At 37.6% G+C, this 26,872-nt stretch overlaps 5 protein-coding genes across 9 annotated transcripts; 2 read left to right on the plus strand and 3 right to left on the minus strand.

Annotated features, from left to right (window-relative positions):
* Positions 1 to 2,326: 2,326 nt before the first annotated feature.
* Positions 2,327 to 5,913, plus strand: LOC110753193 (uncharacterized). 2 transcript variants are annotated; one of them, XM_021954030.2, is made up of 8 exons: positions 2,327 to 2,747; positions 2,872 to 2,952; positions 3,063 to 3,239; positions 3,856 to 4,026; positions 4,254 to 4,466; positions 4,544 to 4,632; positions 5,049 to 5,500; positions 5,575 to 5,913. In XM_021954030.2, exons 1-8 carry the CDS (start codon positions 2,615 to 2,617, stop codon positions 5,597 to 5,599), a joined length of 1,341 nt encoding a protein of 446 aa, XP_021809722.1. In that variant the 5' UTR covers positions 2,327 to 2,614; the 3' UTR covers positions 5,600 to 5,913. The 2 variants fall into 2 exon arrangements, with proteins under 2 accessions (XP_021809722.1, XP_021809721.1); XM_021954029.2 differs by having other exon boundaries at positions 5,049 to 5,913.
* A 399-nt stretch (positions 5,914 to 6,312) lies between these two features.
* Positions 6,313 to 8,234, minus strand: LOC110753194 (NHL domain-containing protein). Its single transcript, XM_088244153.1, has 6 exons — positions 8,082 to 8,234; positions 7,820 to 7,996; positions 7,572 to 7,733; positions 7,272 to 7,478; positions 7,072 to 7,169; positions 6,313 to 6,968 (listed from the first exon to the last, which is right to left on the minus strand). Exons 1-6 carry the CDS (start codon positions 8,149 to 8,151, stop codon positions 6,456 to 6,458), a joined length of 1,227 nt encoding a protein of 408 aa, XP_088100279.1. The 5' UTR covers positions 8,152 to 8,234; the 3' UTR covers positions 6,313 to 6,455.
* A 242-nt stretch (positions 8,235 to 8,476) lies between these two features.
* Positions 8,477 to 18,563, plus strand: LOC110753177 (AP-1 complex subunit gamma-2). Of its 4 annotated transcripts, none has more exons than XM_021954006.2 (18): positions 8,477 to 8,796; positions 9,431 to 9,806; positions 10,022 to 10,163; positions 11,009 to 11,182; positions 11,353 to 11,532; positions 12,234 to 12,388; positions 13,141 to 13,231; positions 13,436 to 13,599; positions 14,094 to 14,148; positions 14,493 to 14,615; positions 14,725 to 14,820; positions 15,335 to 15,462; positions 15,607 to 15,711; positions 15,840 to 16,099; positions 16,669 to 16,914; positions 16,994 to 17,175; positions 17,340 to 17,444; positions 17,982 to 18,563. In XM_021954006.2, the coding sequence occupies exons 2-18, from the start codon at positions 9,469 to 9,471 to the stop codon at positions 18,075 to 18,077; spliced, it is 2,640 nt and encodes an 879-aa protein (XP_021809698.1). In that variant the 5' UTR covers positions 8,477 to 8,796; positions 9,431 to 9,468; the 3' UTR covers positions 18,078 to 18,563. The 4 variants fall into 4 exon arrangements, with proteins under 4 accessions (XP_021809698.1, XP_021809700.1, XP_021809699.1 ...); XM_021954008.2 differs by having other exon boundaries at positions 8,478 to 8,796; positions 17,000 to 17,175; XM_021954007.2 differs by having other exon boundaries at positions 8,478 to 8,796; positions 9,504 to 9,806.
* A 1,726-nt stretch (positions 18,564 to 20,289) lies between these two features.
* On the minus strand, positions 20,290 to 22,202 carry LOC110753179 (RING-H2 finger protein ATL46-like). Its single transcript, XM_021954010.2, has 2 exons — positions 21,943 to 22,202; positions 20,290 to 20,991 (listed from the first exon to the last, which is right to left on the minus strand). Exons 1-2 carry the CDS (start codon positions 21,963 to 21,965, stop codon positions 20,382 to 20,384), a joined length of 633 nt encoding a protein of 210 aa, XP_021809702.1. The 5' UTR covers positions 21,966 to 22,202; the 3' UTR covers positions 20,290 to 20,381.
* A 2,110-nt stretch (positions 22,203 to 24,312) lies between these two features.
* Positions 24,313 to 24,993, minus strand: LOC110753180 (uncharacterized). Its single transcript, XM_021954011.2, has one exon. The coding sequence runs from the start codon at positions 24,701 to 24,703 to the stop codon at positions 24,416 to 24,418; it is 288 nt and encodes a 95-aa protein (XP_021809703.1). The 5' UTR covers positions 24,704 to 24,993; the 3' UTR covers positions 24,313 to 24,415.
* Between the last annotated feature and the right edge of the window lie 1,879 nt (positions 24,994 to 26,872).

The raw sequence follows: 26,872 nt of genomic DNA on the forward strand, positions 1-26,872 counted from the left end.
TGGGTTCTAGCTCTCAAACTTTGGACCTTTATGAGTACTGTCTTAGGGGGAGCTTATTCAATCAAATATTTCTTCAATACGTAAGAGTTGAGTTATTCTTGTAAAACTCTTTATGGATTGAACATCTAAGGCTTTTTACCAGGTCCCTTCATGCATTCATATCATATATGAAAAATTATTTTATGTAAAAATATTGGCCAAGTTTGAAAAATGGTTTTTTTGAATAATCATTTTCTCAAGATAATTTTTGGCGGCTTTTATTCCTTACACATCAAATAAGAAAACTTGATTTTATGGCATTTTAGTATGAAGTATATATTGACTTAATAAGCCATCATTTTTAGCCTAAATCTTATTTTGCACTAAAACCAATTTTTCATATTTTAATTTGGTGGGAATTTGATTTTCTAGTATTTTTATTTGAATCCAAATGGGGAATACTTTCTTATTTACATTGTAAACTTAAGTAAATGGAGTAATATAAAAATAAATGAAAGTAAAAGGACAAAGACATTTACTTAAATGTTGAAAATGGAAATAAGGTAATCTGCCTTCTATGTTGGTGGCAATTTGCAGAGGTTAACATCTTCACCTCTAATGATGAATTACGGGCTTGCAGGGATCAATTGACCGCTATTATATTCTTTGTCAATAACAGTTTGATATGTGTATATAATGAGATAACCAGAAATTAATATTGGGGTCGGCTTAATTTATTTTTTTGGGAGATCTATTATAATGGGGTCTTCTTTTAAAGTGAGAGTTATTGTGTCTGCCGTATTTATTATTTATGAGTCCAGTTGCACTACAATACAGAAATCACGCCCGCTATTTTGTGTGTGTCATCGGATGGGTGACTTCGTCGGCAGTGGTATCCAATAATTTATCTTCTCTCACATAATGTGACACCTGATTACAGAGATACACAAGTTTTCCTTCGCTCCATCCAACTGTCCAACCCAACCTTTAGTCAACGGCCTGGGTAGGTGTTTTCTTTGGTCAACGGCCTGGGTAGCTAGGGGTTGCCATTTGCCAATCTGACAGGGTTGGGCCCAGTCTCATGGTTAGTGACTGGGCCAATACGATTTGAGTTTTGGCCTCATGGTTTGTGATTGGTTCGTAACTATTAATATACAACAAAAATATTTTAGAAAAATAAATAAAATATAATTTAAAGAAATTTAAAAACAAGGCAGCATGATATTTGGGGGCATCGCCTCCCCAAGAAACATTATGTAAAGATGCTTGTAAGAGAAAATAAAAAATATACATATTATACCTTTTTAAAAAAAAAAATTTCATATAGTTAAACACAGCTTTTTTTGCCTTGGTTTAAAAACAAACCGCTATGATTATTAGCATGATGATATGAGAAAAATGGGAACACGATGAGGATCACTTATGTAAGTAAAGTTAAAGAAAATAAGTTGCTTCAAAATTTAGCAAGAAAGGAAAATTACACTTCAACATGAAGTATTGTGCTAAAAATTTGTTGTGAGGAGTTTCTAAAGTGATATGGAAATTTGAGTTAGAACTTTCATCTTTTTGTTATCTTTGTGTAAACTTGAAAGAAAACATTGTCGTCATTTATGTTTTCTTAGTCAATCACGGTTGTGTGCTTCCTGTTTTTAATTTAGCTCATTTGTTTTAATATAAGAGTTTTAAATTTTACTACGGGATCTCATTTTTAAAGATGCATACAATATTCGGTAAATCTTTGACGTTGATGAATAATATTTTGAGATATTTTTCTTATTAGTGAATTTTCATCACAATTGATTCTTGTTTATGTTATTAAAGTTAGACACTTGGTCGATGCCGATCAACAATCATACGTGAACCTCAATGCATAGAAAAAAAACTGTGGGGTTAGTGACTAGTGTTAATGATGCTCTTATCTTTTGTTATGCACTAATGGTTCCTCTAATTGTCCGTTTTACCTTTAGACGAGTAGGTGATAATACACTCTCACTAGTAAAGGTCAAATTGTTGAAACAAAGTTGAGCTGGACTATACAGTATTAACCCTTCTCTTTTGTGCTAAAATATTTTCAAATTCTAATTAGAACATTTAGAACAATAAACAAACGGTCATAAAATCAAGTAACAACAAATAATGATAATAGCATGTTGGAAATGGAAACTTGCATTGAGCCAAAAATATTAAAAAAGAAACAAGGAACATGGAGAGAATTTAGGTGGAGAATAATGTGGGCATGGTCGGTTTTCTTGTTTTTTCTTTTTTGTTATTAATAAATAAATAAAAACCAGTAATTTCATGACACGATCCTCCCCGCAGCATATGATTCTTTCTCACTCTCTCACCGTTCACTCTTTAGTCCCCACTGACACTGAGGCGAGAGTGACCCTCTCTCTACCTCTGCAGCTCTGCTTTTTCGTATTTCTTTTCCCTTTGCCTTTTTTCTCTCTTTTTCATCTTTGTCTCTTGCATCTTTTCACACGCAGTTTCTTTTACACTCAAATACACTGGTTTTGTTCGAAACACAGAACCAATACCCATTTGAGGAAGAGCATCTCCTTGCTCATATCACTCACATCACATTCTTGCAAAACCCAGATAGGATTTAGGGTTTCTTACAATGCTGGCAGCTTGAATGTTTCAGTTCTGTGCTGTTCCGGGCTTCATTGTGAGAAAAGGAGTAATGGGTCGGAATGTCTTGGTGCTTGGTCTCGCCATTTTGGTTATTTTTGGAGGCGTCTCATCAGCTGCTCCTACTGCTCCAGCAAGTGAGTGAGTTTTTTGAATTTATGTATACATGACTGTGAGCTTAGCCGCTATATGATCTGCTTTTGGTTTTGGAACTTTGGTGTGTTTTCAATCCAAACTTTTTTTGTTTGTTGGTATTTTCAGAGATTGTCAGTGGGGTTTTTTCAAATGCTGCTTCTGCTTTCATGAAACGGCTGTGGTCACTCAGAGCAACATCCAAAACAGGTCTAGATCTCTGATGCTACCCGCATTTTCTTTTTATACTCTGTTGTTTTTTGAGGGTTTATGGTCTTCTATTCTGAAACGGTGGGGATTTGCGAAATTTATGTGTGCAGCGATTTCTGGCCGTCCGTTGATGAAGTATGAGAGTGGGTTTAATGTGGAGACAGTGTTTGATGGAAGCAAGCTTGGGATTGAGCCTTACTCTGTTGAGGTGTTGCCCAGTGGGGAGCTTCTGATTTTGGATTCTGCTAATAGTAACCTTTATAAGATCTCTTCCGCTCTGTCTCTCTGTAAGTGGCTTTTATGGAATGCATTGGGAAATTGCTTTGTTAGTTTGATTGAACTTGCAAGTAGAATTCTCCACTTTATGAAGTATGATTTGCAAAATCTGCTGTTTGGCCAAGTTAGTACTGGACTCGAGTTCTTACGATTTTTATATGCTTTAGTGTCTCTTTGAGCCAGTTTGTCTTGATTGGCAAGCATTTGCATGTAGTTCAAAGGCGATATTTCTTTTATTATGTTTGGGTTTTGGGATATGGGATCCAAAAAAGGATTCTAGCAGAAAGAAAAAATGCTGCTATTTTAAGGCTTCTTTATTCATGGCTGTGTTTCCAGGTGCAATACTATTGGTAACTGTGCTTTGAATCCCAAAATTCCAACATCTAGCTTTTATATTGATCTCGTCTTCCCTAAACTGGAAAGAGCCTTGATCTTTGTTGGATGCATGCTATATTGTGTCGATGTCTTCAGTCTACTATGTACTACAAATTACACTACTAAAATTTAAAGTGATTTGAAGAGCTTCCCCTCACGAAAATGGACTCCTTTATCATTGTTATGGATGCATTCAACTCTTTTGAGCTTGCATCTCTCATACTTTCACTCTATTTCATGGGAACACTGCAGACAGCAGACCAAAGCTGGTTGCAGGATCCCCTGAAGGATACTCTGGACATGTAGATGGGAGGACCAGAGAGGCAAGATTGAACCACCCAAAGGGGCTTACAGTTGATGACAGTGGAAACATTTATATTGCAGACACAATGAATATGGCAATCAGGAAGATAAGTGATGCTGGTAATTGCTAATTTTAAATTTGTTTAAGCATAAGTTTTTTTCATTCATGTTCAGCATATCATTACAAAGTGGATTTGTTTCCTTTTTCTTCGTTGTTTCATTCCGACCCTGTCTTCACTACAGTAGTTTGTTATTGTAGTACCAATCATCATCACCGTTATGATAATTTTTTCCCTAATTGGTAGCTAGATGTTTAATTTTGATGTCATTCAAATTTCTACTGTCAGGGGTTACAACAATTGCTGGAGGGAAACGGGGAAGTGGGGGAAGCCATGTGGATGGACCAAGTGAGGATGCAAAGTTTTCTGATGACTTTGATGTGGTTTACATTGGAAGCAGCTGCTCCTTACTCGTCATAGACAGAGGAAATCAAGCAATCAGGGAGATCCAACTCCATTTTGATGACTGTGCTTATCAGTATGGAAGTGGTTTCCCCCTTGGTAACTTCATTCAAATATTTCCTTTTGGATGGTGTGAATATTGAAAAATACATAGGTACTGATTTTCATCATTGCAGGTATTGCAATGCTTGTGGGTGCTGGCTTCTTTGGTTACATGCTAGCATTGCTACAACGCAGAGTTGGTACAATTGTCTCTTCCCAAAATGTGAGTGCTGAGTTTTGCCTTCTATTCACTTTGTTGACATGTACACTTTGTGGGGTAGATGTTGGTTCTGCAGGTCATTTGTGTCCATCTTTCTTGTAGGAACTATTTGAAGTTACTCTCACATTTTGTTGGGTTTGTAAATAGGAAAAGTGGAATATTGTTGATACTTGAAAGAAAATTCTTTATGAAAAGAGGATTTTCTTTTTCTGGGAATCACTTCCTCAAAGTAGGACTTATTTTACACTTGCCTTGATTAGGAATTATGTACTACCTTTCTGCCATAACAACTTCAGTATGACAACAGTTTGATAAAAGTTCAATGTAATGCTTTTCCTTGAGAATCATAGATCATGACGTGTAGCATCTTCTATGACAGCATAGAACATTCGTTTACCTTTTATATTGCATTTTTGAAGGACCAAGGCCCAATGAAGACAAGCATTCCTCCAAGTCCATACCAGAAGCCTCTGAAATCAGTCAGGCCACCTTTGATTCCAACTGAAGATGAGCAGGAGAAGCAAGAAGAAGGCTTCTTTGGATCGATTGGGAAGCTTTTGGTCAATGCTGGGGCATGTGGTGCTGAAATTCTGGGAGCAATATTTCCTGGTTTCAGAAAAAAGCATCTAAACTATCAAGACCAAATTCAGCAGCAGCAGAAGCATTCAAATTCTTGGCCTGTGCAAGATAGTTATGTGATACCAGATGAGGATGAGCCCCCTTCTATTGAAACCCGAACCCCCACCCCACGCAAAACCTACCCATTCATGGCCAAGGATGCTGAAACGATGCATCAGTTGCGGCAAAGCCGAGTTTTCTATAATGGGTGGGATGATATTCAGCAGCAAAAACAACAACAGCATTATCATCGGTACCAATCATCAAACCCCAATACTTTCTATGAGCAGAGTTGTGAAAAAACCACTGAGATTGTGTTTGGTGCAGTTCAGGAGCAGGATGGGAAGGGTGAAGCTGTTGTCATAAAGCCTATTGATTATGGAAATCCCATGTTTAATCATTACAGTTTTACCTCCCAAATCAATCCTAGGGGTTATACCTATGGCTATTGATCATATATACGTAAGAGAGGCACATAGACATAGTTTTGATCTTATTTGATCTTTCATATAAATCTTTCAAATTTTAGGTTATAGGTGGTTTCAAATCATTTTCTGAGTTCCATGTGGAGAATTTCAGTCCTTGAGGTATCTCATTCTGGTCAACATATTGAAGGCCTTTGTTCAAGAATATTGTCCCTCTTATATAATTTCTTTCATAATTCAAGGAAGGCGGTCTTCTCTCGTGCATTATTAGATATCTTGTCATATCGCTTTCCCTGCTTCCTTGCAATCAAATTGCAAAGAGTGATATGGCCATTACCCTTAAGAATCAGCCTCACGAGTGTCAATCAGACGAAATGTTTTTCACGTTTTAACTGGATGTGTTCTTTGAATCACAAGCACTGGCACCTTTTTTTCCAAACCATTCATCATATAGTAAATCGGTTGGCTTTGGAAATTACCTATGCTTCTTTGCATTTTCAATTTGTCACATTGATTAAAATAAGAGAGAACGACTCTATTCATGTTTCACAAACCCAGTTTCCCAATTACTCGATGTTTCGATCAAATCTAATAATTGAAATCAAATGAAGATTCTCAGTATAGAAGAACTCACAAAATGTAAGCACACAATCACGAACATGCCATTATCCAGATATTAGGTACTACTGATGAAAGGATTCAAAAACACTCACATGCCTCACAATTGGAGATAAGTTAAGCTATATACATACAATATAGTTGTCTTTCTTCAACCTTTTCATTTCATCTCCTTTTAACTAAACCATAATTACTTCCCAATGCCGGCAGAGTTGTTTCTTTAGCTCCCTCCACAAATCCCATAATATTACTGTCTATCATACCTTCAATTCTTCCTTGAGAACCAGATAACACATCACTCCTCCCATCATTACCATCTTCTTGCTTCCTGCTACGCAACTCCATGCTTCCATCAAAACCCACCAAATCCTTCAACTGATCCACATACTTGGACGACTCTGTTATCTCTGTTACCTTGAAACTACTATCGCTATGAAAATCACAATCAATCAAAGACACACATTCCTTAGGCGAAACTCGGGACCCTACATGGTTGGTTCTAAACATAAGAGAAAGATGAGAGATGCACAACAAAAACAACCGCCTCAGCAGCGACACAGCTGGGGTGGAGCTAGCAGTTGCGCTTTTGATGGCGAAGCAAAGAGTCTGTACTTGCTTCCCCAGATTGATTTGGCAGAGCCTCCATGTCGCGCTGAATCCGAGCCTGTTGCGGCCCTCCTGTCTACCAAGTCCAGTTAGACACATTGTGTTAAAGTTATGATCTTGACATTCAAATCAGCACATTATAACAGAAGATGCAATTATGCAACAAAACACTTACATTGCGGATAATATAAGGCCGAATCACAATTCCAAGAAGCAGCCCGAAAAGACATGACAATCCGAGACCCAAAAGCCAAATCGAAGCTGCTCCAAGTGCTGCAAATTGCATAATAACACCATTATCATGAAAATCAAAATTAAATTAAATATCGGAACCAAAATCCCCAAATGAATTACTGTAATTACACAAAAGCTCACCCGACGGAGAAGACCTAGCACAGTCCTCCGGCTTGAGATTAATCAACCGCACCAGCTGATTCCCGCGGTCCGAGACGAGAAGCGCGCACTTATCGGCAACGAAAGCCAGCTCCAAATCGGGCGAAAACGTTGCGTTTTGAGCAGGGCCGTCCTCACGTCCAGGCTTCAGTGAGTGAGTGTACCCTCCAGCAATTGTACTCACACTACCTTTTCATTTCACGTAATCCAGCAAAATACAGAGAGTTGGGTGAGTACTTACGAATTATGCCACGCTCGCAAAACCCTAGAAGAAGGAGTTACCTGAAGCGCTTATTTTCCGAATGACGTTGTTTCCCTTATCGGCAACGAAGACATTTCCTTTCGGGTCCACAGCGAAGCTCCGGGGCTTCTTGAACCGGGCCGAACCCGGTTCGCCGTCCGAATAACCCTCGACGCCGCCGGAGAACCTTTTAATCACACTCTCTGAAACATCACCTAAACTGTTTTAGCATCTACGAAAACTAACGTCGGTTCAGAAATCGGAAGTGGCTAGTTACTAGTTAAATTACCTTCGGATCCTGGTATGGGGAACGGTACTGTGTATACGGCACTGCCGGAAGAGTCGAGGACGAGGAGATCGGACGATCGAGGACGAGGGAGCACCGAGTGCGGGTTGATGCCGAGTTTGTGGCCGTCGATCACTGTCGTGACGGTGTACCCGTCTTCCAGCACCACGTCGGCGAGGACTGAAATGGAAATACATGGAAACGCAAATAAAATATTGATGCAAATTCAGACCTTTTTTTTTTAATAAATAAAATTACAGTTTACCTTGAAGTGAAGCTAGGTCGAGGAGGAGGAAGAAGAAGAAGAGAGCAACAGCGAAGGAGTGTGAAGCCATCGTCGCACGCCCAACAGTGGAAGCAAAAAAATTTCTACTTGTGCAGGTGAAATAAGAGAGCAGCTACTCATCTGGACCGTCGGAGGGATATGTAGTGGATTCGCGCCACGTCACCCCGGGTCCCACAACAATTCGCGCCAATCAAATCGAACTAGAGAGACCCAAAGGCCAAGCCAAGGGTGACCCATCCAACTCACAACAGCGGGTAATGCAATCAATACTCGCAGAGAATTTATGTGTCCGAGTTTATTTATTTTTATTTTTATTTTTCACATTTTAGAGTTAGACAATTTTTTATTTTAATTTCCGTTTACAAAGACCCAAAAAAGGAGCATTCATCGTAAGTGGAAGGAATAGAATAGACCCTGAAACAAAAAAGAAAAACTCAACAAAATATATACTCTCTCTCTCTCAGATCCAAATCTCTCTTTCTCTCTCTGAGCCTCTTCCTCAGATCTCTCTGGTGACATATTCGGATCCGATTTGCAATTCGGACTATCCACCTTGCCGCCCGAATCGGTGGGTATTTGATCGCCTGCCGCTGCTGCTAGGCTTTGCTTTCCCATTTTCGGATCGGATTGAGCTTTCCCGGAGCTTCACCACGGACCCAATCATGAATCCCTTCTCGTCCGGAACGCGCCTGAGGTAATAATTCACGAAACCCTCACTCATTTTCATCTTTTCGGATCAGTCTCTGAAATTCAAATTTGGATGAATTGAATTCTGTCAAATTTGGTTCATTTTTCATTGCTTTATACATTTACGTAGAAGCGGCAATGAAGCAACTTAGGGGTCGTATTGGGATGCTGGAGTTCGAACTTATTTCAGCTTCCACCTTATCTCATTTTGCAAATTAGTGAATACTAGCCCTTATTGATCCTAGTTTCAGTCTAGTTCATTTATAGAAAGCATGAAAGAAATAGAAATGAAACATAAGTTTAATGGAACACAGCAGGGCAGCTGAAGTAAATGGGGTTTGGGTCCATGATGGTGTAATGTAATGTTGAGGGATTTGATTTACGCTGCATCAAACTGCTCATACATTTTAGAAACTTGGATTGGCTGTGGTTTATTTACTTTGATTTTGATCAGATATTGAAATCCTGTAGAAGGAATTGTTTTAGTATCTCACAACCTACATGGCTCCCAAATCATAAGATTATTTCTCACTTTTCAGTCTATTTCCCATGATTTTGTTCAAGGCACTTCATATGGTTTGAAAATGATGTACCCAAATCCAAAATGAGTTATCACATTGTTAGTATATTTTGTTTTGCAGATGATGGTTGACAGACGTCAATTGTAGACTTGATCAGTATGTTATGTAATGAGTACTTACTGTTTCAATGCAGGGACATGATTCGGGCTATACGTGCTTGCAAAACTGCGGCAGAGGAACGTGCTGTTGTAAGAAAAGAGTGTGCTGCTATTCGTGCTGCCATAAATGAAAATGATCAAGATTACAGGCATCGCAACCTGGCTAAGCTCATGTTCATCCACATGCTGGGTTATCCCACCCATTTTGGTCAAATGGAGTGCCTGAAGTTGATTGCATCTTCCGGTTTTCCTGAGAAGAGAATAGGGTATCTTGGCCTCATGCTGCTTCTTGATGAAAGACAAGAAGTTCTAATGTTGGTCACAAACTCATTGAAACAGTATCCAATTCTTTGATGATTTTTCATTAGAATAAGCATTGCTCTCTCTCTCTCTCTCTCTCTCTCTCTCTCTCTCTCTCTCTCTCTCTCTCTCTCTCTCTCTCTCTCTCTCTCTCTCTTTAAATAAACAATTGTGTCAAAGATACGGTACTTTCACTTGCAGACATGGTTGTTTACATCTATGTGTCCTTGTAGAAACCTTAACTTATGTACAGAGATCTCAATCACTCAAACCAGTATATTGTGGGACTTGCTCTTTGTGCTTTGGGAAATATTTGTTCAGCAGAAATGGCTCGTGATCTTGCACCCGAAGTGGAAAGATTGCTGCAATTTCGAGATCCAAATATTCGGAAAAAGGTGAGTTTTACTAATATTTTTGTCATGGACCTACGACTCAATGTTTTGTTGCTTAAGGAACATCATATATTAATCTCATGAGATTCTGTCAATTTATTGAATTACTATGTGCAAGAAGTCTATTATACATTTCCTTTGTGGAAGCTCATTCCTTGAGCGACACCAAGATCCTTGGCCTTTTATAGTACACGTGGCTGATTCACTTGCATATTCTTTTGTTCACATAGCAAACAAAGAATAGCAATGAAATCTGTTCAACCCTTGCATTTCTGGTTGAAATTACTCTAGGCAGCCTCCTTTCCAGTTGAATGAGAAAACTCTTTTAAGCATCAATGTCCTATAAAACCTTTACACCTACAGTAATAGGATTTCAACTATGTATTTTGTTAATGTCTTATATTAGTTCTTATAGTCTACAGACACTTGAATTATCTGGTCATTGTGTTTCTGCTGCAGACCAACTTTCTGTCTGCAGTGGTCTTCTTTGGAATTTTTTTTATACTACTTGTTGCACATAAAATTCTATTGTTAGAAGGTATACTAAAATAGTTATGTGCAAAATTTGGATTTCTTGTGCAGTAGAAGGTTTGTTCTTAATTAGTCAATTTTAGATTTGTTCTATGTATCTTCTTTTTCTTGTGATTTTCTTTTCTTTGTTAAAAAAAACCAAAATAAAATTCAAAGTTTTGCAATATGAGGTTTGGAGTGTGTTGGGGGAGAATTACACTCTGACTTTTCTCCCAAATTGTGTTTGATAATTTGGCGTATATCTTTCATTTGGATACTTAATTTCTCATTGATCAATTTCCTTATTGTAAGTTGATTTCCCTCACTGTTGAATGTAGGCAGCGTTGTGCTCTATAAGGATTATAAAGAAAGTCCCTGAGCTGGCGGAAAATTTTATTAATCCTGCTGCTGCCTTACTTAAAGAAAAGCATCATGGTGTTTTAATAACAGGAGTTCAGCTTTGTACAGATCTTTGTAAAGTCAGTGAAGATGCCCTTGAATATTTTAGAAAGGTAACTTGACTCTGGGCCTATTATATATATTGTCTATAGTCTGGAAAAGATACAATAATTCTGTTCTTGAAATGGAGTTTTAAGAAATTTTTGATAAAGTTAACTGAAATATTATGCTACCTTTGATTGCAGTTTTATGATGTAACATCCCGTCTTAATTGTTAATGCAGAAGTGCACAGAGGGTTTGGTCAAAACTCTAAAGGATGTAGTAAACAGTCCATATGCCCCCGAGTATGACATTGCTGGGATCACAGATCCTTTCCTTCATATTAGATTGCTTAAGCTTTTGCGTGAGTTGGGCCAAGGAGATGCAGATGCTAGTGAATGCATGAATGACATACTTGCTCAGGTAAGTTGCTGTAGAGTTTATATCATGCCATCTATGCCATTCATGGCATAATTATTTAATGTTTTGTGATTGCTGCTTTAAAATATTTCAACTTCACCCTCACCAATCACCCATACACTCAAAAGTCACGATTGCTTTCAAAGCACCACTTTCTCAATATATTTAATATTGCATTCTAGCTGTGAGAACTGTGAAAATACTATCATATGCATTTAGTCCATGCTTCTCCAAAATCTTTTTTCCATAAAATAAACTGATGCGACTATGATGTACCATTTTTGTTTTATTTATTTATTTTAACTATAATTAAATTACTTCTGAGACTATTAACTTCATCACCTTTGTGTGTTGTTTGTGGTAAGTAATGAAAGTGGTGTCACCTATTCCAATGGTTGTGGAGGCAAGTGCATCAAAAAGAGATGGGGGAAAAAATAGATCATTAATCTTCACCTCTCTTAAGGCCCCTTGTTTCAGATAGTCTAATTGGCTATGAGTTTAAGATGATGGCTCTTCTTTACATTGTTAATATTCATTTAAATTTAGTTTTGAAGTACCTTTTGTTGTTTCTTTGCACTTTGTATGCGGTTATTTCTGCTTATTATTCTTTAAGCCTGTGGTTCAGGGGGAATTGCTTTATAATTTGAAAAGTTACTCCTCATTTTTTATCTTCTTCTAAAATTGACTATTATTTCTTTTCCTAGGTGGCAACAAAAACCGAGTCAAACAAAAATGCAGGGAATGCGATTCTGTATGAATGCGTAGAAACCATCATGAGCATTGAAGATAATGGTGGCTTACGTGTTCTTGCCATCAATATTTTGGGAAGATTCTTATCGAATCGTGACAACAATATTAGGTTTGTTTATGATACTTTAACTTGGGCAAGGCTTTACTGTTTTGTAAGAAGGAAAATTAGGATCATAGTGCTATAAGTTTGATTGGAATACCTCTTTTATATTCTGGGATTAAGTTGAAATGCTTTGCAATTTATGATAATGTCTTTCTTAAGAGGTCATGTTGATGGATCTTATTTTTCCCAACTGGTTGCTATGTTTTATGTAAATCTCTCTTTTCTAATAAAGCGCTGCTGTTGACTCAATCGGGTCATAGGGCTTGGCCTTTGTAAAATGCGAGCTAGTATGTATGAGAGAGAGAGAGAGAGAGAGAGAGAGGCCTTGAATGCCCCAACAATGGTAACTGTGTACAACTTGCCTAAGTGTAAACAGACCGCAGGCATGCACCAATACGCTAAACATAGGAGGATATTTACATGAGTAGTGTGAGTCTAGGTATGCCTCTCATTAGTCTGCGATCGTATCAGTGTTGTATTTTCCAACTCTGGTAGTTGCTTAGAGACTAATCTCTTGTGCATTGGGATTCTCAACTTGATTTATCCAATTAACCCAAAATCCTTATTGTTGGTGGTGAAACCAGTGGCATGCAGCCCAGATGTCTGTTTCTTTCAGGTTCTTTTTTAGTTTTAAATTTTAAATATTTGATGAATCGATATTCAAGCTTTGTCATCATTTGGCCTTGTTATGTTCTTACTGAGCTCTTTGCAACTTTTTGTTATTTCATAATAATGTATCAGTTTTTAATTCCTTCCAGATATGTTGCATTAAACATGCTGATGAAGGCAATTACAGTTGATGCTCAAGCGGTACAGAGGCATCGGGCAACTATCTTGGAATGCGTAAAGGTATAGTGTTTGCTCATGTTTAATTTGATTATGAAGAAGAAAAGGTTGCTGTTTTGTTCTTGCTTGATGAGAATTGAAGATCTCCTTTTCCAATAAACTTTTTCTTTGAAGCCTTATTATTTGACTTTGCGTTATGATTAGTGCAAGAATTGAGTGTACTAGCGTACAACTTGAGAAGCCTGTGACTTGACTTTCTCCTTTCAGGATTCAGATGCTTCAATTCGAAAAAGGGCCCTTGAACTTGTTTATGTTCTTGTGAATGAGAGCAATGTGAAACCTCTAACAAAAGAACTAATTGACTATTTGGAAGTAAGTGACGAAGAATTCAAGGGAGATCTTACTGCAAAAATTTGCTCCATTGTTGCAAAGTAAGTTATGCAGTTCTTGAATTTAGATCGGATTGTTTTTTTCTTCAAGGAACTCAGATTGTGTTTTTCTCATATGTTCTATTTAGTAATCGATATGAGTGCTGATGCTGCATGGATAACTTGTCTACCTATGAGAGATTTGCTGTGGACTAAGCTTCTTTAGCTATTTTCATCATAATTATTCCTGTAGTTAAGGGGCCATAGCAATTGGTTCTTCCGAAGATGCCAGTTCTGCACATGGGGATAGGATCTATAATATGTTTGCTTTACCATTGTAGACTCTTGTTTTTTGTTTTCAGTCTTCTTATTGCCATGTATATTTACTTGTTCTCTGATATTTGGGACAGGACCTTTATTTTATTTTATTGGCGCAGCGTAGGGTTATGTTGCTGGTCAATATTGTAGCATTATTTGGCAATGAAAAATTTCTAGTTTTGATTATTAATTTGTTTGCCAACTGTTTTTTTATGAACATTCACTCTCTGGTTTTTTAGGTTTTCCCCCGAGAAGATTTGGTACATTGATCAGATGCTCAAGGTTCTCTCTGAGGTATAAATCTAAATGAAGTGTTGTTGGTCTTAATTAAGTTGTATCTCTGCCAACTAGGTCTTGGTCCAGTGGTATTTTTCTTCCCAATGTTGGGAGAAGTCCCAAGTTTGAATACCCCCTCCCCCATGAATGAAAAATAAAGTTGTATCTGTGATGAATTTCGGTCTCACAATTTTTTTTGGCATGTTATACCTATCTCACTTGGTGAAATTTCATGTACTCTGTGGATATATCTACTCATATTTCAAAATCCTGGACCTGCCATTTTGTGGCACATTTCAGCGGCCTAATGAATGGTTCAATTTGTTTCCAAAAAGTACTGATCTTTTTGCTGTGCTTAGTAGGCTGGAAATTTTGTAAAAGATGAAGTATGGCACGCGGTTATTGTTGTGATAAGCAATGCTTCTGATCTTCATGGATATACAGTTAGGGCGTTGTACCGAGCATTACAATTATCAACTGAGCAGGTGTTATAGTGTTTTCCTGTGATTATTAATTTTCAATTCAAAATCCCTACAATCTTGAGTATCCAAGTTGCATGTGGTTAGTGTTTTAAAAGTATAATTTTTTATCCAGGAAAGTCTCGTTCGGGTAGCAATTTGGTGCATTGGGGAATATGGTGACCTGTTGGTAAACAACGTTGGCATGATCGATGTAGAGGATCCAATAACAGTAAGTGCGCCCTTTACATATTTTCATTCATCCAACCTTTCTGCAGTCATCTTTCCTTTTATGAAATTCCTGTGGGCTGTTGTCATTGCTTTTAAATATGAAAAACAAAAAAAATCTGTAGATGCATGATATATGAGCTTTCTCTGGCTGTCTATCATTTATTTAAAACTATATGTGGTCATCCTTCGGCATTATAATAATGTCTTAAAAATCTGTGCGTGTTGCCTAATATTGTAATGAGTTGGGATAGCAGTTCAATTGCTGAGGCTATAACAAAATGAAGACCTTTTTTGCGAAGTCATTTCTTATCTTTCTGAGACTAGTATTTTAAAATATGTAAGGTAAATAAGCCATCTTCTGATTTGAAGTGACAGCATAAGGAAACACTTTGTATTTAATTAAAGATCTCTCTCTTTTTCGGTTTGTAGCAAAAGTTGGTATTTCAGACTGATTAGTTTGCATCCTTTTATGTTTTCTTGGAAAGTTTCCTGATACAATGAGTTTCCTTTAACAGGTAACAGAGTCTGATGCTGTGGATGTTATAGAGATTGCAATTAAGCACCATACGTCGGATCTCACAACCAAAGCAATGGCTATGGTTGCTCTGTTAAAGCTATCTTCACGTTTCCCATCTTGTTCAGAGTACGTTATGTTTTTTTACCTGTTCTGTTGTTTATCACATTTTTTTTCCCAAATGATGCCAACTTTTGTTAAATGCATTAATCTTTCTATCCTCTTATCTGTTGTTATGACACAAAGCATGATTGTTCTTTGAATGACGTGTAGGAGGATCAAGGATATAGTTGTTCAATACAAAGGAAGCCTTGTTCTTGAATTGCAGCAAAGATCCATTGAAATGAACTCTATTATTGCGAAGCATCAGAACATTAGGTATGTGGGTTTGAGAAGTTAAAATTAATTTTGAAAGGAGTGGCCCCTGTTCTATTCATTCTTCCTTTTCTCCCCATGCACCAAGAAGATTTTCATATATTTGAAAACTGATAGATGAATTTGTGCAGATCTACACTGGTTGAAAGGATGCCAGTTTTGGATGAGGCAACGTTCATTGGAAAGAGGGCTGGTTCTATACAAGCTACTGTTTCTCCTTCTGCTGGTGCTTCAATCAATCTACCGAACGGAGTTGCCAAACCTACTGCAGCTCCTCTTGTGGATTTACTTGATCTAGGCTCAGATGATGTGCCAGCACCTAGCTCCTCCGGTGGTGATTTGCTTCATGATCTTCTTGGTGTTGATTTGTCAACGGCTTCTACACAATCGGGTTAGTTTTGGGAAATGTTATGCCATATATTACTTTTAGCGAAAAATGTGAATGGACCAGAATTACTTAATTAAACCACTATCCTGATTCATCTTCATTTATAGTGGAGTATCTTATTTTATGTTTGGCGAAATGCTATTGATTTGCTGAATATATAGAGGGTCGGCTACCAATTAATTTGGTGTCGGAGTATATGTAAACCCATTTACGCCTACAGTTTTGTTCCCAATTATGTCTAATTTGATTATGACGATATCCATAACTAGTTATTTTTCTCCTTTTTTTCTTTTTGGGAATTGAGTGCATTGAAATGATAAGGCTTGATTCTGTAAGAGAAAATTCTGTGGAATGAACTTATAAGCGGTAATGCCCTGGCAACCCATAGTTGAATTTCTTAGTTCTGTATTACAACTGTTTCTTGGTGTGGTGACATCAGGAAATTTTTATGTAGATTTGAATTGTTTTGGTGTTCCTTATTAGATAAACCTATAGACGAAAAAAGAAGAAGAAAGTATTTGCATTATTTCTATTGTATCAACCGACATATAATGTTTGTGATATTCCCTTAGGTGTAAATCATGCTCCAAAAAATGGCACCAATGTTCTACTGGATCTCTTGTCTATTGGTTCACCTACCCAAAGCGGCCAATCTGTCTCTGATATGTTATCCTCCAGTCAAGATAACAAAACACCTGTTTCACCATTAGAGGGATTATCATCCCCATCTTCGAATTCCATACAACCCACTTCTTCTGCAGGAGCTGCTCCAGTGATTGATTTGTTGGACGGTTTTTCCTCCAACCCACCAAAACAGGGTAAAATACTAGCAACCCTGAGAGTTTTGTTTAGCAGATATGATTAGGTTAATTTTCTGATAGCCTTTTTTTTTTTAAGAAACAGAAAACAATGGCACAGCTTATCCATCTGTAGTGGCATTTGAGAGCGGCAACTTGAAGATGGTGTTCAACTTCTCAAAGCTGCCTGGAAATCCACAAACGACTGTGATCGAGGCTACATTCACTAATTTGTCAACGAATGTCTATTCAGATTTTATTTTTCAGGCAGCTGTTCCAAAGGTAATTTTGGTTACTTAAATCCACATTTTGCTCATAAAATATTGGTGACCATTAAAGTTTGCCAGTTTTTCAGTTGAAACCTTAGATGTTCTCATGCTCCAAGTTTATTTGTTCTTAACTCAAACTTTGCGGTTCTTATTTTTCTCTGTGCTTCCAATTTACAGTTTCTTCAACTGCACTTAGATCCAGCTAGCGGCAATACTCTGCCTGCAAGTGGTAATGGGTCCATCACACAAACATTGAGAGTTACCAATAGCCAACATGGAAAGGTATCTGAAATCTCTATATATGTGTCGTCCTTTAGTTTCTGAACTTGATTGCTGCCTGACATGAGAATGCAATTCAAATTACCTAAATTCTTTTTAATCATTATGGCCTTTTGAGAGTTACCAACGGCCAGCTAAATCTTTTCTAGTTTAGTTATGGCCTTGAAGACCTTATTCTGATGAGCACTTAGGTTGAAGACTTGCATCTCAACTGTCTAGATCATATATTCTGTTGATATGCACAAAGGGAAATGGTTGAGATGCAAGTTAGCAAGTTAAATCCTCTGCTCAGCAGCTCAGTTCCCATTGGATTGTTAATTGTTTATTTATGTCGTAATATCCTTTTTGTATTCTTGTAAACCTTAACACGACAAAAATTCAGCCCAATGATATGGGGTTGGGAACACAGATCCTTTTAAGTGGTCAGAGAGCTGATGGTTTATTTATTTTAGCCAAACCATATCTTTTGCTTGTCCTTTTCTTTTCCCCTTCATTATTTGGTGGATGTAGTGGATAGTTACAAACTTCACATCTTTTCAGAAATCTCTTGTCATGCGTATAAGAATAGCTTACAAGATGAACAACAAAGATGTCTTGGAGGAAGGACAAATCAGCAATTTTCCTCGTGGTTTATGAGGCTGAATAGTTTTCATAGATGGTAAAAATGGTGATGCACAAGTATATGTCTTCATTCTCGCTGTCCACGACGTCAGTGGAGTCTTTTCCTTCAAAAATTGCTCAATTTGGGGTGGCATGTCCTGTGGCAATTGGGACTGATTTTGTTTGAAGTATGTGGTTTATCCAATGGCTCGATACCTCCCCTGTCCCACATTTTTCTTCCCCTTGTACCTGGTTTATGTACATTATTAAAGTTCTTCATGTACGAAATTGTGGGAATTAAATTTTGCTCATGATGTACAAGAGGAGGGAGCTAGTTGCATGTTGAGATCTTGAGGTCATAGTTGTTTGCTTTTTAGTTTGGATTTGCTCGCTAGCCTTATTGTTTGAGATCATAGTTGTTGTTGGGAATCTAATTGAATTGCAAATCAGTTATATATTCGATTTAATGTAACAATTTTCACCAATGTCATTAATGAAGGCTTATTTTGCTGCTTGTTTACATTTCCATGTACTCCATATGTTAATTTATTCTTATTGTATCTTTTGTTTTGGTTTTCTTCAACTTTCTTCTTCACCTCTCACCTTCCTTCCCTCGTCTGTTTTTTCGTTTAATTATAAAAAATAAAAACATGCAACCAGTTGTCCAATTGTTTAGTTCATGGCCAAGAAAATATGCAATTTTTATACGTTGAGTTAATCCTATATTCTGTATGTAATGGGAAAGTACATTTCTGATTTTACTTTGATTGTCGTTATGTATTTTTCATCTGTATATTTCACCCTTTTAAATATTGTGATTCCCATCATGCTTTGGGTAACTTTCTTCGATTTATAACACAACAAAAGAAAAAACAAGAGGAAGAGATTATTGATTGCGTCAAGTTCTCACCTTTCATTGTTGAATCTGACCTTCATCGAAATAATGGCTTACTGGGTCAATGATATTTGGTAAGGAGTTGACACGATTCGTGCTAGATTTTTATATTTGATTATTTTTATGTACACCCAACACATGCAAATGCAATGCAAACGGCCTTGGATTCTCCCCAAATGGCCATAAATATCAAACACCAATTGTCTACAAAAGACGGTATTATCTGTTAGGGGATGTGTTTGACTTTGGGTGAGCCTAAAGCTTTGTATCTTGTGGAGTTGGTATTATTGTGATCATAAGCTCCACCGACTACCAATGCATCACTCGATTTCTTTTTCACCTTCTTTCGTGGCGTTTTGCGCAGACCAAGTCTTCTCCAGATGATGAGTGATTTTATTTATAGTGTGCAACATCAGAAAGTATGCAAATGATGATGTGACCTACAAAATAATCATCTCTAACCTCAACTTCACATCCTTGTGGTCCCTCTCACAATCAAGTGCTCTAATATCGTGCATTCGATTATATTTAATAACAAGTAAATTGTTAAATGGTACAACACTTCCCTAGAACAGTATGATCTTCCCGGGATAACAATCAAAACGCTAGTACCGGGAAGATGCTATTAAAGATAGTTTCCCGTATGTAAGTGAGTAAACTTTCAACCATTGATGAAGTGTGAGATTATGCTGTTACATTTCTCATATGATTCCATGGACTAGCACACTTCTCTATTGTGAGTTTATGTGCCCACAATCCACTTGCTTTTTGTCAACGTTTCAATTGTAGCACGCACCTCATCGCAATCACAAGAGTCCCTCAAAACCCTTTTCACCATCCCACCACAAATTGTCCATCCAAAAAAGGGGATTCCAAACCGGATCAAAAGAAGAGATGGGAAGGGAATTTTAACATAAAGCAAAATTCTAGAGACACCAAAGCAGCCAAAAAGCAGCATTTTGATATGACTCTCCTGTAGTTCCCACAAACAACTATGCACGTAAAAAAGTTTAGGTTTTCTTTTTCTCTTTATGTATGTGAAGGCATCACATGGTTTGATGGAATCCCATGTTTGTTTCAACTGCATTGGAAAGTGGGGGAGATTAACAGTTCATTTATCAACCTAACATGTGTACTCTACAGGTAGCGCATCTAACCTTTAGGAACCCTGGGAAATGCTGAACTTGAAGAAGCATTGTCACTCCAAGCATAAGGCAAAAGTAAAAGCATTTATCAAAGTTGCATGGAATTTTATTTATTAATTTTTCTGAAAAGAAAAAGTGCATTGCCACTTGCGACAAAAGTTTTGTAGAACAGGAGCTGCACGGCAGTAAAGAAAATACAAGTCCAGAAGAAAGCAAAAGCCAAAAATTCTTTTCTTACTTCGAAAAAATTAAATACATTCATTGATATATTGCAGAAAGTGCATATCACAGTGAATAACTTCATGTAACCTGAGATCTATCACTCCATGGCAAACCCACAGTAACAGAGGAAGTGCCCATATGGGTTTCTGAGGAAGTTGGAAATTTACCCTTCTTAGGCCATAGCCAAATTTTGGAAACAGAAAAGCTTTCACCTTTACTTGCACTGTTAATTTTTTTCCCCTCAGCATCACCATCACAGTGGGAATTCCCATTTTGTCCAGCTCTCCCTTTCACAAGCCTCACACTATCACCACTTCCAGCAGCAGCAGCAGCAGCTGCTCTTTTGGGCCTTAAAGCCACTTGCAACTCTAAATCAGCAACCACATATTGGTATGATCCCATTGAGTAACATCTCCTTGCATCCAAATTACTACTGCTGGTCTCTCCCTCTGCTCTCTCCACTGCTGCTCCTCCACCTCCACCTCCATCTCCCTCATCATTTGTGCTTCTGAATTTACCAAGTCTCACAGAAAATACCTTTTTCTCACCACCATTCTCATTATCTGCAGACTTTTGGCCAGTAAGAACTCCACTTCCTTCATTGCCCAAAGAACCGTCTTCTTCCCTTAGATCATCAAAATCAAAGACTGGGTTTTCAATGGAAATCCCTGGCGTGTACAGGGTCCCTCTACAAAGCGGGCAAGTTGAATTAGACAGTAACCATGTGTCAATGCAATCAATGTGAAAAGCATGACTACATATGGGGAGCAATCTCAACTGGTCCTTTTCAGAAAACTCACACAGACAAACTGGACAATCAAATGGTTCTCTCGCCTTTATCTCTTTATAAAGGAATACAGGAAGAGCGTCTATAAAAGCTTGATCTAAGCCAGAATCATGAAGATGGAAGAGTTGCTGTAATTGTCTCCGATAAACTTCAGACCCAGTGAGTTCTGGGTATCTGTTAGATTCAGATACTGACGAAGATCTATGCTTTGTGAGAAATCTAATAAGCAAGTGAAGGATACCAGATACGAAAAATATAACAGCTAGAATAATTATGATAAAAAGAACTGATGGGCTTATTTTACTACCAGAGGATGATGATGGGTTTGAGTGTCTTTGGTAGTCACTATTGTATGGCAGTGAAGGAGAAGAAGAAGAAGAAAGAGAAGAGGAAAGCAAACGAGAGCCAGGATAGATGGTCAGAAAATCATTTCTTTGCCTGGTTTGAGCTTGATTCCAAGACATTTTAGGATAGTGGCACACTAAATTCACCATCAAATTTTAGGACTTCCTTAGAAACCAAACACACTTTCACCTTTTTGTAAGCTCAAGAAAACAGCTTCCTTGCTTGCATTCAGATCAAACCCAACTCATACTTTGAAGTGAAGAAGCAACAGGCACATTATTTCTTCTCTCTCAACAAACCCAATTGAGATTTAGTCAACAATGTGCAAAAAAGAACAAAACTTTGACCCAGACTTGCAACTTAAACCATGGCTCTAGAAGGCTATTATTGGTACCAGAAACACCACCTCGGTGTTTTCAGTTTTGACATGAAACCAAGGTACTGGTGGTATGCAAGAACATAAACAAGGAACTCACTTTAGAGTTGTTCAGTTTGCAGTGTACCTACCTCAACTCTGGAAAATCTGCCATTAATGGAGCCCATTTGTCATGTGCTTGATGAGTATTGTGTTGGTCTTGGACAGTGTTGCAGTGATGTATAAATAAATAATTTAAAAAAAATTCTAAACAATATTTGGGCGGTACTCATTTGAGGGGTTTCAATTTCTTTATATTGGAACTGGCTGCAGAAATTTTAGTAGAAGTGGGCTGGCAGCTTCAAAAGGGCAAGTCGAAGGGTAAAAAGGTCAATAATAAGGACAGCGGCCTTATACGTGTGCGCATAGCCAGTTTGGTAGATTGGGCGTGGACATTCTTAGATTTTGCCAATTTTCTTTCCAATTTATGGTGCAAATTTGGGAACTTGGACTTTTGGTAGTTCCTTTGTGGGTCCAAAAATAGTTTGGTTTATTGGACTTTTTATGTTTTTATAATTAGAGGGGAGGGGGTTTCAGTCCATTGGACTTTTGGTTGTCTGATTTCAATTGGGTCTAAAAAATAGTTGTAATGGGGTTCAAAGCCCATTTACTGACTCCCTTCAAAGATTATTATTATTATTATTTTTAATACAAGTTAAGACTGTTGATTTGCAAGTCAAGTTACGACGGCACCGCTGATTGCACGTCAAGATCTCCAAAACAATAATTGTCCTTCCATCTCCAAAACATAAGGGATGGGATATGAACAACAACCAGCCAGCTGTTGCAGACTCTTCAATTTGTCCTGTTAAGATTTTCATGATATAAATAGGAGTGGTGGTAGTCAAAGGTTCCCTTGATAGTCCAACAGGGTCCATCCTCTTCAACCAACACTTAAATTGTTTCTGCATGCCATCACATATTAATGAATTTCACCTTCATATATGCAGCAGGAAATCTTGCCTTTTTACTATGTTCTGTGCTAAACCCTAAAGAAAATAAAATAAAAAACCCATATAACAAATTCCATGCATATTACATCAAATTTGCATGCTTTGGGCTCGATCGATATTCATTTCAATTTTAGTTTTTAGTTTTCATTTTTTATGCTAGAGTATAGAGGAAAAAGAGTGAGAATGGAAGTGAGAATGAGAGTGGAGATGGGATTGAGAGGAAAGATAAGAGGAGAGGATGGGAGGGAGGAGTAACAAAAGTGAAACAAAAACTAAAAATTGAAATCTATTTGAAATTGTTTTCACTTTTGTTACTCCTCCCCGGTGCAAGACCTTAATAAACTAGCTTAAGCCACATATGCTTCTTGAATTAATAATGCAGAAAAGCCCCTTGAGATGATATTTGATTTCTAAGTGGAAGGTGAATACATATCTGAAAACGAATGAAGGAAGTCTCTCGGTACAAAAATATATATGGCTGGAAATGAAGCTGGTAGGTAGGCCATGGGATACACGTTGTTTGGTCTGACATTAGTATGTTTTTGGCCAGACATATGTAAACTGGTACATACCACGATATGGTGGCTTAAATTGAGAGATTCTCTCCTCCTTTCAGTTTACGTGACAAAAAAAGGACCATAGTTGTCCTTCCCTTTGTGTCCATCTGCAGGTGGTCTCTCAGATCTGAATTAATTTTCATCCACTTTTTGTTTGCAGTTTATAGGGTCGGAAACAAGTTATCTCAATTCACTCACGTACATTAGAATAATTTAGAATATCGCTGATGGATGAATCTAAGTTAATTAGTGAAGGGATTGTGGCGGATATTGCAACCAACAATGAGATGCTAACTTCCCAACTGCTTTCTTGCATGGAGATCCACCATAAATATAAACTATAAATGTATGTTGGGTTGGTTTACTTTCTAAGTGACTTGTTGACTGGGGAATAAAAATTAGCCTCAAAATCTTTCTATCTTTTCATTTTGTTTTGTTCTGATTTGGGCCCTCCCTCCGTATATTATATTTTCCAGGTTACCCCAAATCAGTAAAATAGAAACTTGTATTTTATACAGTCAAAACTTGCACAAAATATAGCACTAGATTTTAAGTTTGCCAAAACTATAATTTTCGGATTAATTGAGCACCAAAGTAGTGGATTGGAGAATTGTATATCCAAGCAGTCAAAACTCTCAAAAATCCCGAATTCCAATTTAAAAAAACCGCAGTATTCATTGATTCAAGTTATAGCACATGTAATAATTCCATCCCATGCATGTGAAGTATTAAGTTGATTTCGAATTAATCTTCCTAAATTTGTTGTTAGCTTATAGCTAGCCAAAGAGAAAGCAAGAGTAATATATTTATGAGAATTCCAGCTCTCCTTCATGGATGAGGTTCCTAAATTCAGTTACTGAGTTGAGATAAGTATTATCCCCTCTGCTGAAATGAGAGAGAGAGAGAGAGAGAGAGAGAGAGAGAGAGAGAGAGAGAGATGCCCGGAAAAAACTAAGAGAAAGAAACATACAATATGTTACCATTATATATAACATAATTAAGTAGGTAAGATCGAAATGCAGGCATCACAAGTAGTAGACTGTAGACTCCTCATCTCATAGCTTGTAAATCTTGGAAAGCGCTTGCAAAACGTTAACTTGCAACCTCAACTGTAGTATATAGTCGGCGGTTTGAAGAAAAAGCCGGTCTGCCTTCAACCCTCTCCCTCCTGGAATCAACATTTGCAGCTTCTTCACCTTCACTTGCACTGTGGACCTGCGGCCGCCGCGACCACCCACCTGCCTCTGCCTCTGCCTTTGCCTCCGCCTCCTCGTCATCTTCATCTTCATCCTATAAGAAGAGTGCGCTTTCAACCCATTATAATTACTCGTAGAATTATTCATTGTGGGTGCTGAGCTATATATCTAGCTAGTCGAAAATAAATGAGAATGAGATTTGTTGTGTTCGACCAAAAAAAAAAGAAAAGAGATTTGTGGTGTTTGTGAATAATATTGTTGTAAATATTTGGTTATAAAAATGAGAGATGGTGGAGGATGAGAAGAGGAGGGCTATCTATATATAATGCTCTCTATGCTATAAATGCTACTTCTAGGCTCTAGCACTAGCTATTAGCTTAAGCTTATGGAGTGTTTAAGGGGTTTTTTTTTTTTGGGGTCGGAATTAGGGGGTTCAGTTCAATTTCAATAGGACGGGGGCCATGTGAGCCGAGCCATTCATGTTTTGTTCGTATAATTCGGCTTTTTGGCACTTACGGGTCGGGTCACGCAACCCGCCCGCCTTTGAATTTTCTCTCACGGGCACAATTTTGTTGTCGTTTGTCCATGGAAGCATGGCCCCCTCTGGGCCCCACTTTTGCTTTAACTTTCAAAGACCCGACGCACCTGTCTGACAGCTCGCTCCCTCCTCCTTCTTCATATCATTCTCGTCTCTCACACGCTTACAACCGTATCTGTCTGTCCCTCGTAATCCCCGAATCCCGACATTTGCTCTCCCCACACGTGTGCGGATCTGATCATCCACGTCTCCTCAACCCCATATCTGACGGCCGATAATCCACAGTATTTTTGATATCATCCGGGCCCCACTGCAGGAATTTAAAGGTGTTGTCCAACTGGGTTCCAGGAGAGATCTTAGCTGCACCTGCACTCGCACTCGCACTCACGGTGTTTATACGTGATGCGAGATCAATCTTAGTGGAAGGAGCCCACTTCAGACAACTTGGGAGAGAGGTAGGTTTAATTTAAGCGTTGGATTTAATTTGGTAATAATTTGCTTTAAGGTAAGATAAATTAGTACAATAATGAAATATTATATATAAAAATAAAATGTTGGCTGGCAAAGACGGTTTGAATTGAAATGCAACCAATTGGAATGGATAATGGATAATTTCCCCCATAATTTTATATAATGTAACGTGGTTGGGCCCAATAGGGCATGTTTCCTCCTCTTTGTCTTGGCTATGGATCTTCTTGTTTTCCAAATAGATTATGGGTTATGTGGGAAACGATATTTTTCTTCTTTAGGTAAAGATATTATGGGCACGATCGTTTGCCAACTTGCCCAATGTTCCTAATAATGGGAGTAGAATAATTTTATAGCAATTGCATTGATAATTTTTTGGAAATAATTCTATATGAAAAATCCAGTATATTATTATTATTATACGAATTTGTTGATAACATAGCATGTTAAATATCTAGTAAGTCATTATAATTTTTATAATACTGTACCAGCATCACACGTACGTGTATTCGTGTATAATATTAATATATGTTTGTTGTTGTTATGAATAAATTAAGGTGAGGATTGCATAAAACCAAATTTGGATGAAAAGATAAAAGTGGTACACAAAGCTGCTTTGCTTTTGCTTTAGCATATGTATATATATGATATGCCGACTAAGAAATTTCCAGGCCCATGTGAGGACATAAATGACATCTCCACGTACCTTCACATACGTTAATGCAAAATTAAGGCATATGAGGGTAGGGGACCTCAAACTCAGATAATTAAATTACGGACCATATGAGTTTGGTAGGGTACATGTAGGGGTGGCAATTTTCAATACGACCCATTACATGACTCGAAATCAACACAAAAAAAACACGACATGAACTCGCATGATTAAAAAACGGGTCATTTTTGGGTCAACCCACCAACTCGCTAAAACACTTGTTTAACTCGTTTAATAAACAGGTCAACCTGTCAACCCGCTAAAATACCTATATAACCCGCCAACCCGCTAAAATACCTATGTAACCTGCCAACCCGACACTTGTTTAACTCGTTTATTAAGCGGGTCAACCTGCTAACCCGCTAAAATACCTATATAACCCGCTAGTCCGATAAAATACCTATATAACCCGCCAATCCATTTCTTTATTTTTAAAATTTTTAAAATTTCTCATTCTCAATCTTTATATATAGAGAGAGAGGGCAAAATGCAATAATTATTTTATATAAAAAAAATGCAATTACTTAATTAATTTATCAAAATTTAGATTTTTTTATTTGCTACAACTTAGCAGGTCAACTCAACATAACCCGAAACA

The sequence above is a fragment of the Prunus avium genome, chromosome 1 (assembly GCF_965620075.1).
Source record: "Prunus avium chromosome 1, drPruAviu1.hap1.1, whole genome shotgun sequence".
Lineage (NCBI taxonomy): Eukaryota > Viridiplantae > Streptophyta > Magnoliopsida > Rosales > Rosaceae > Prunus > Prunus avium.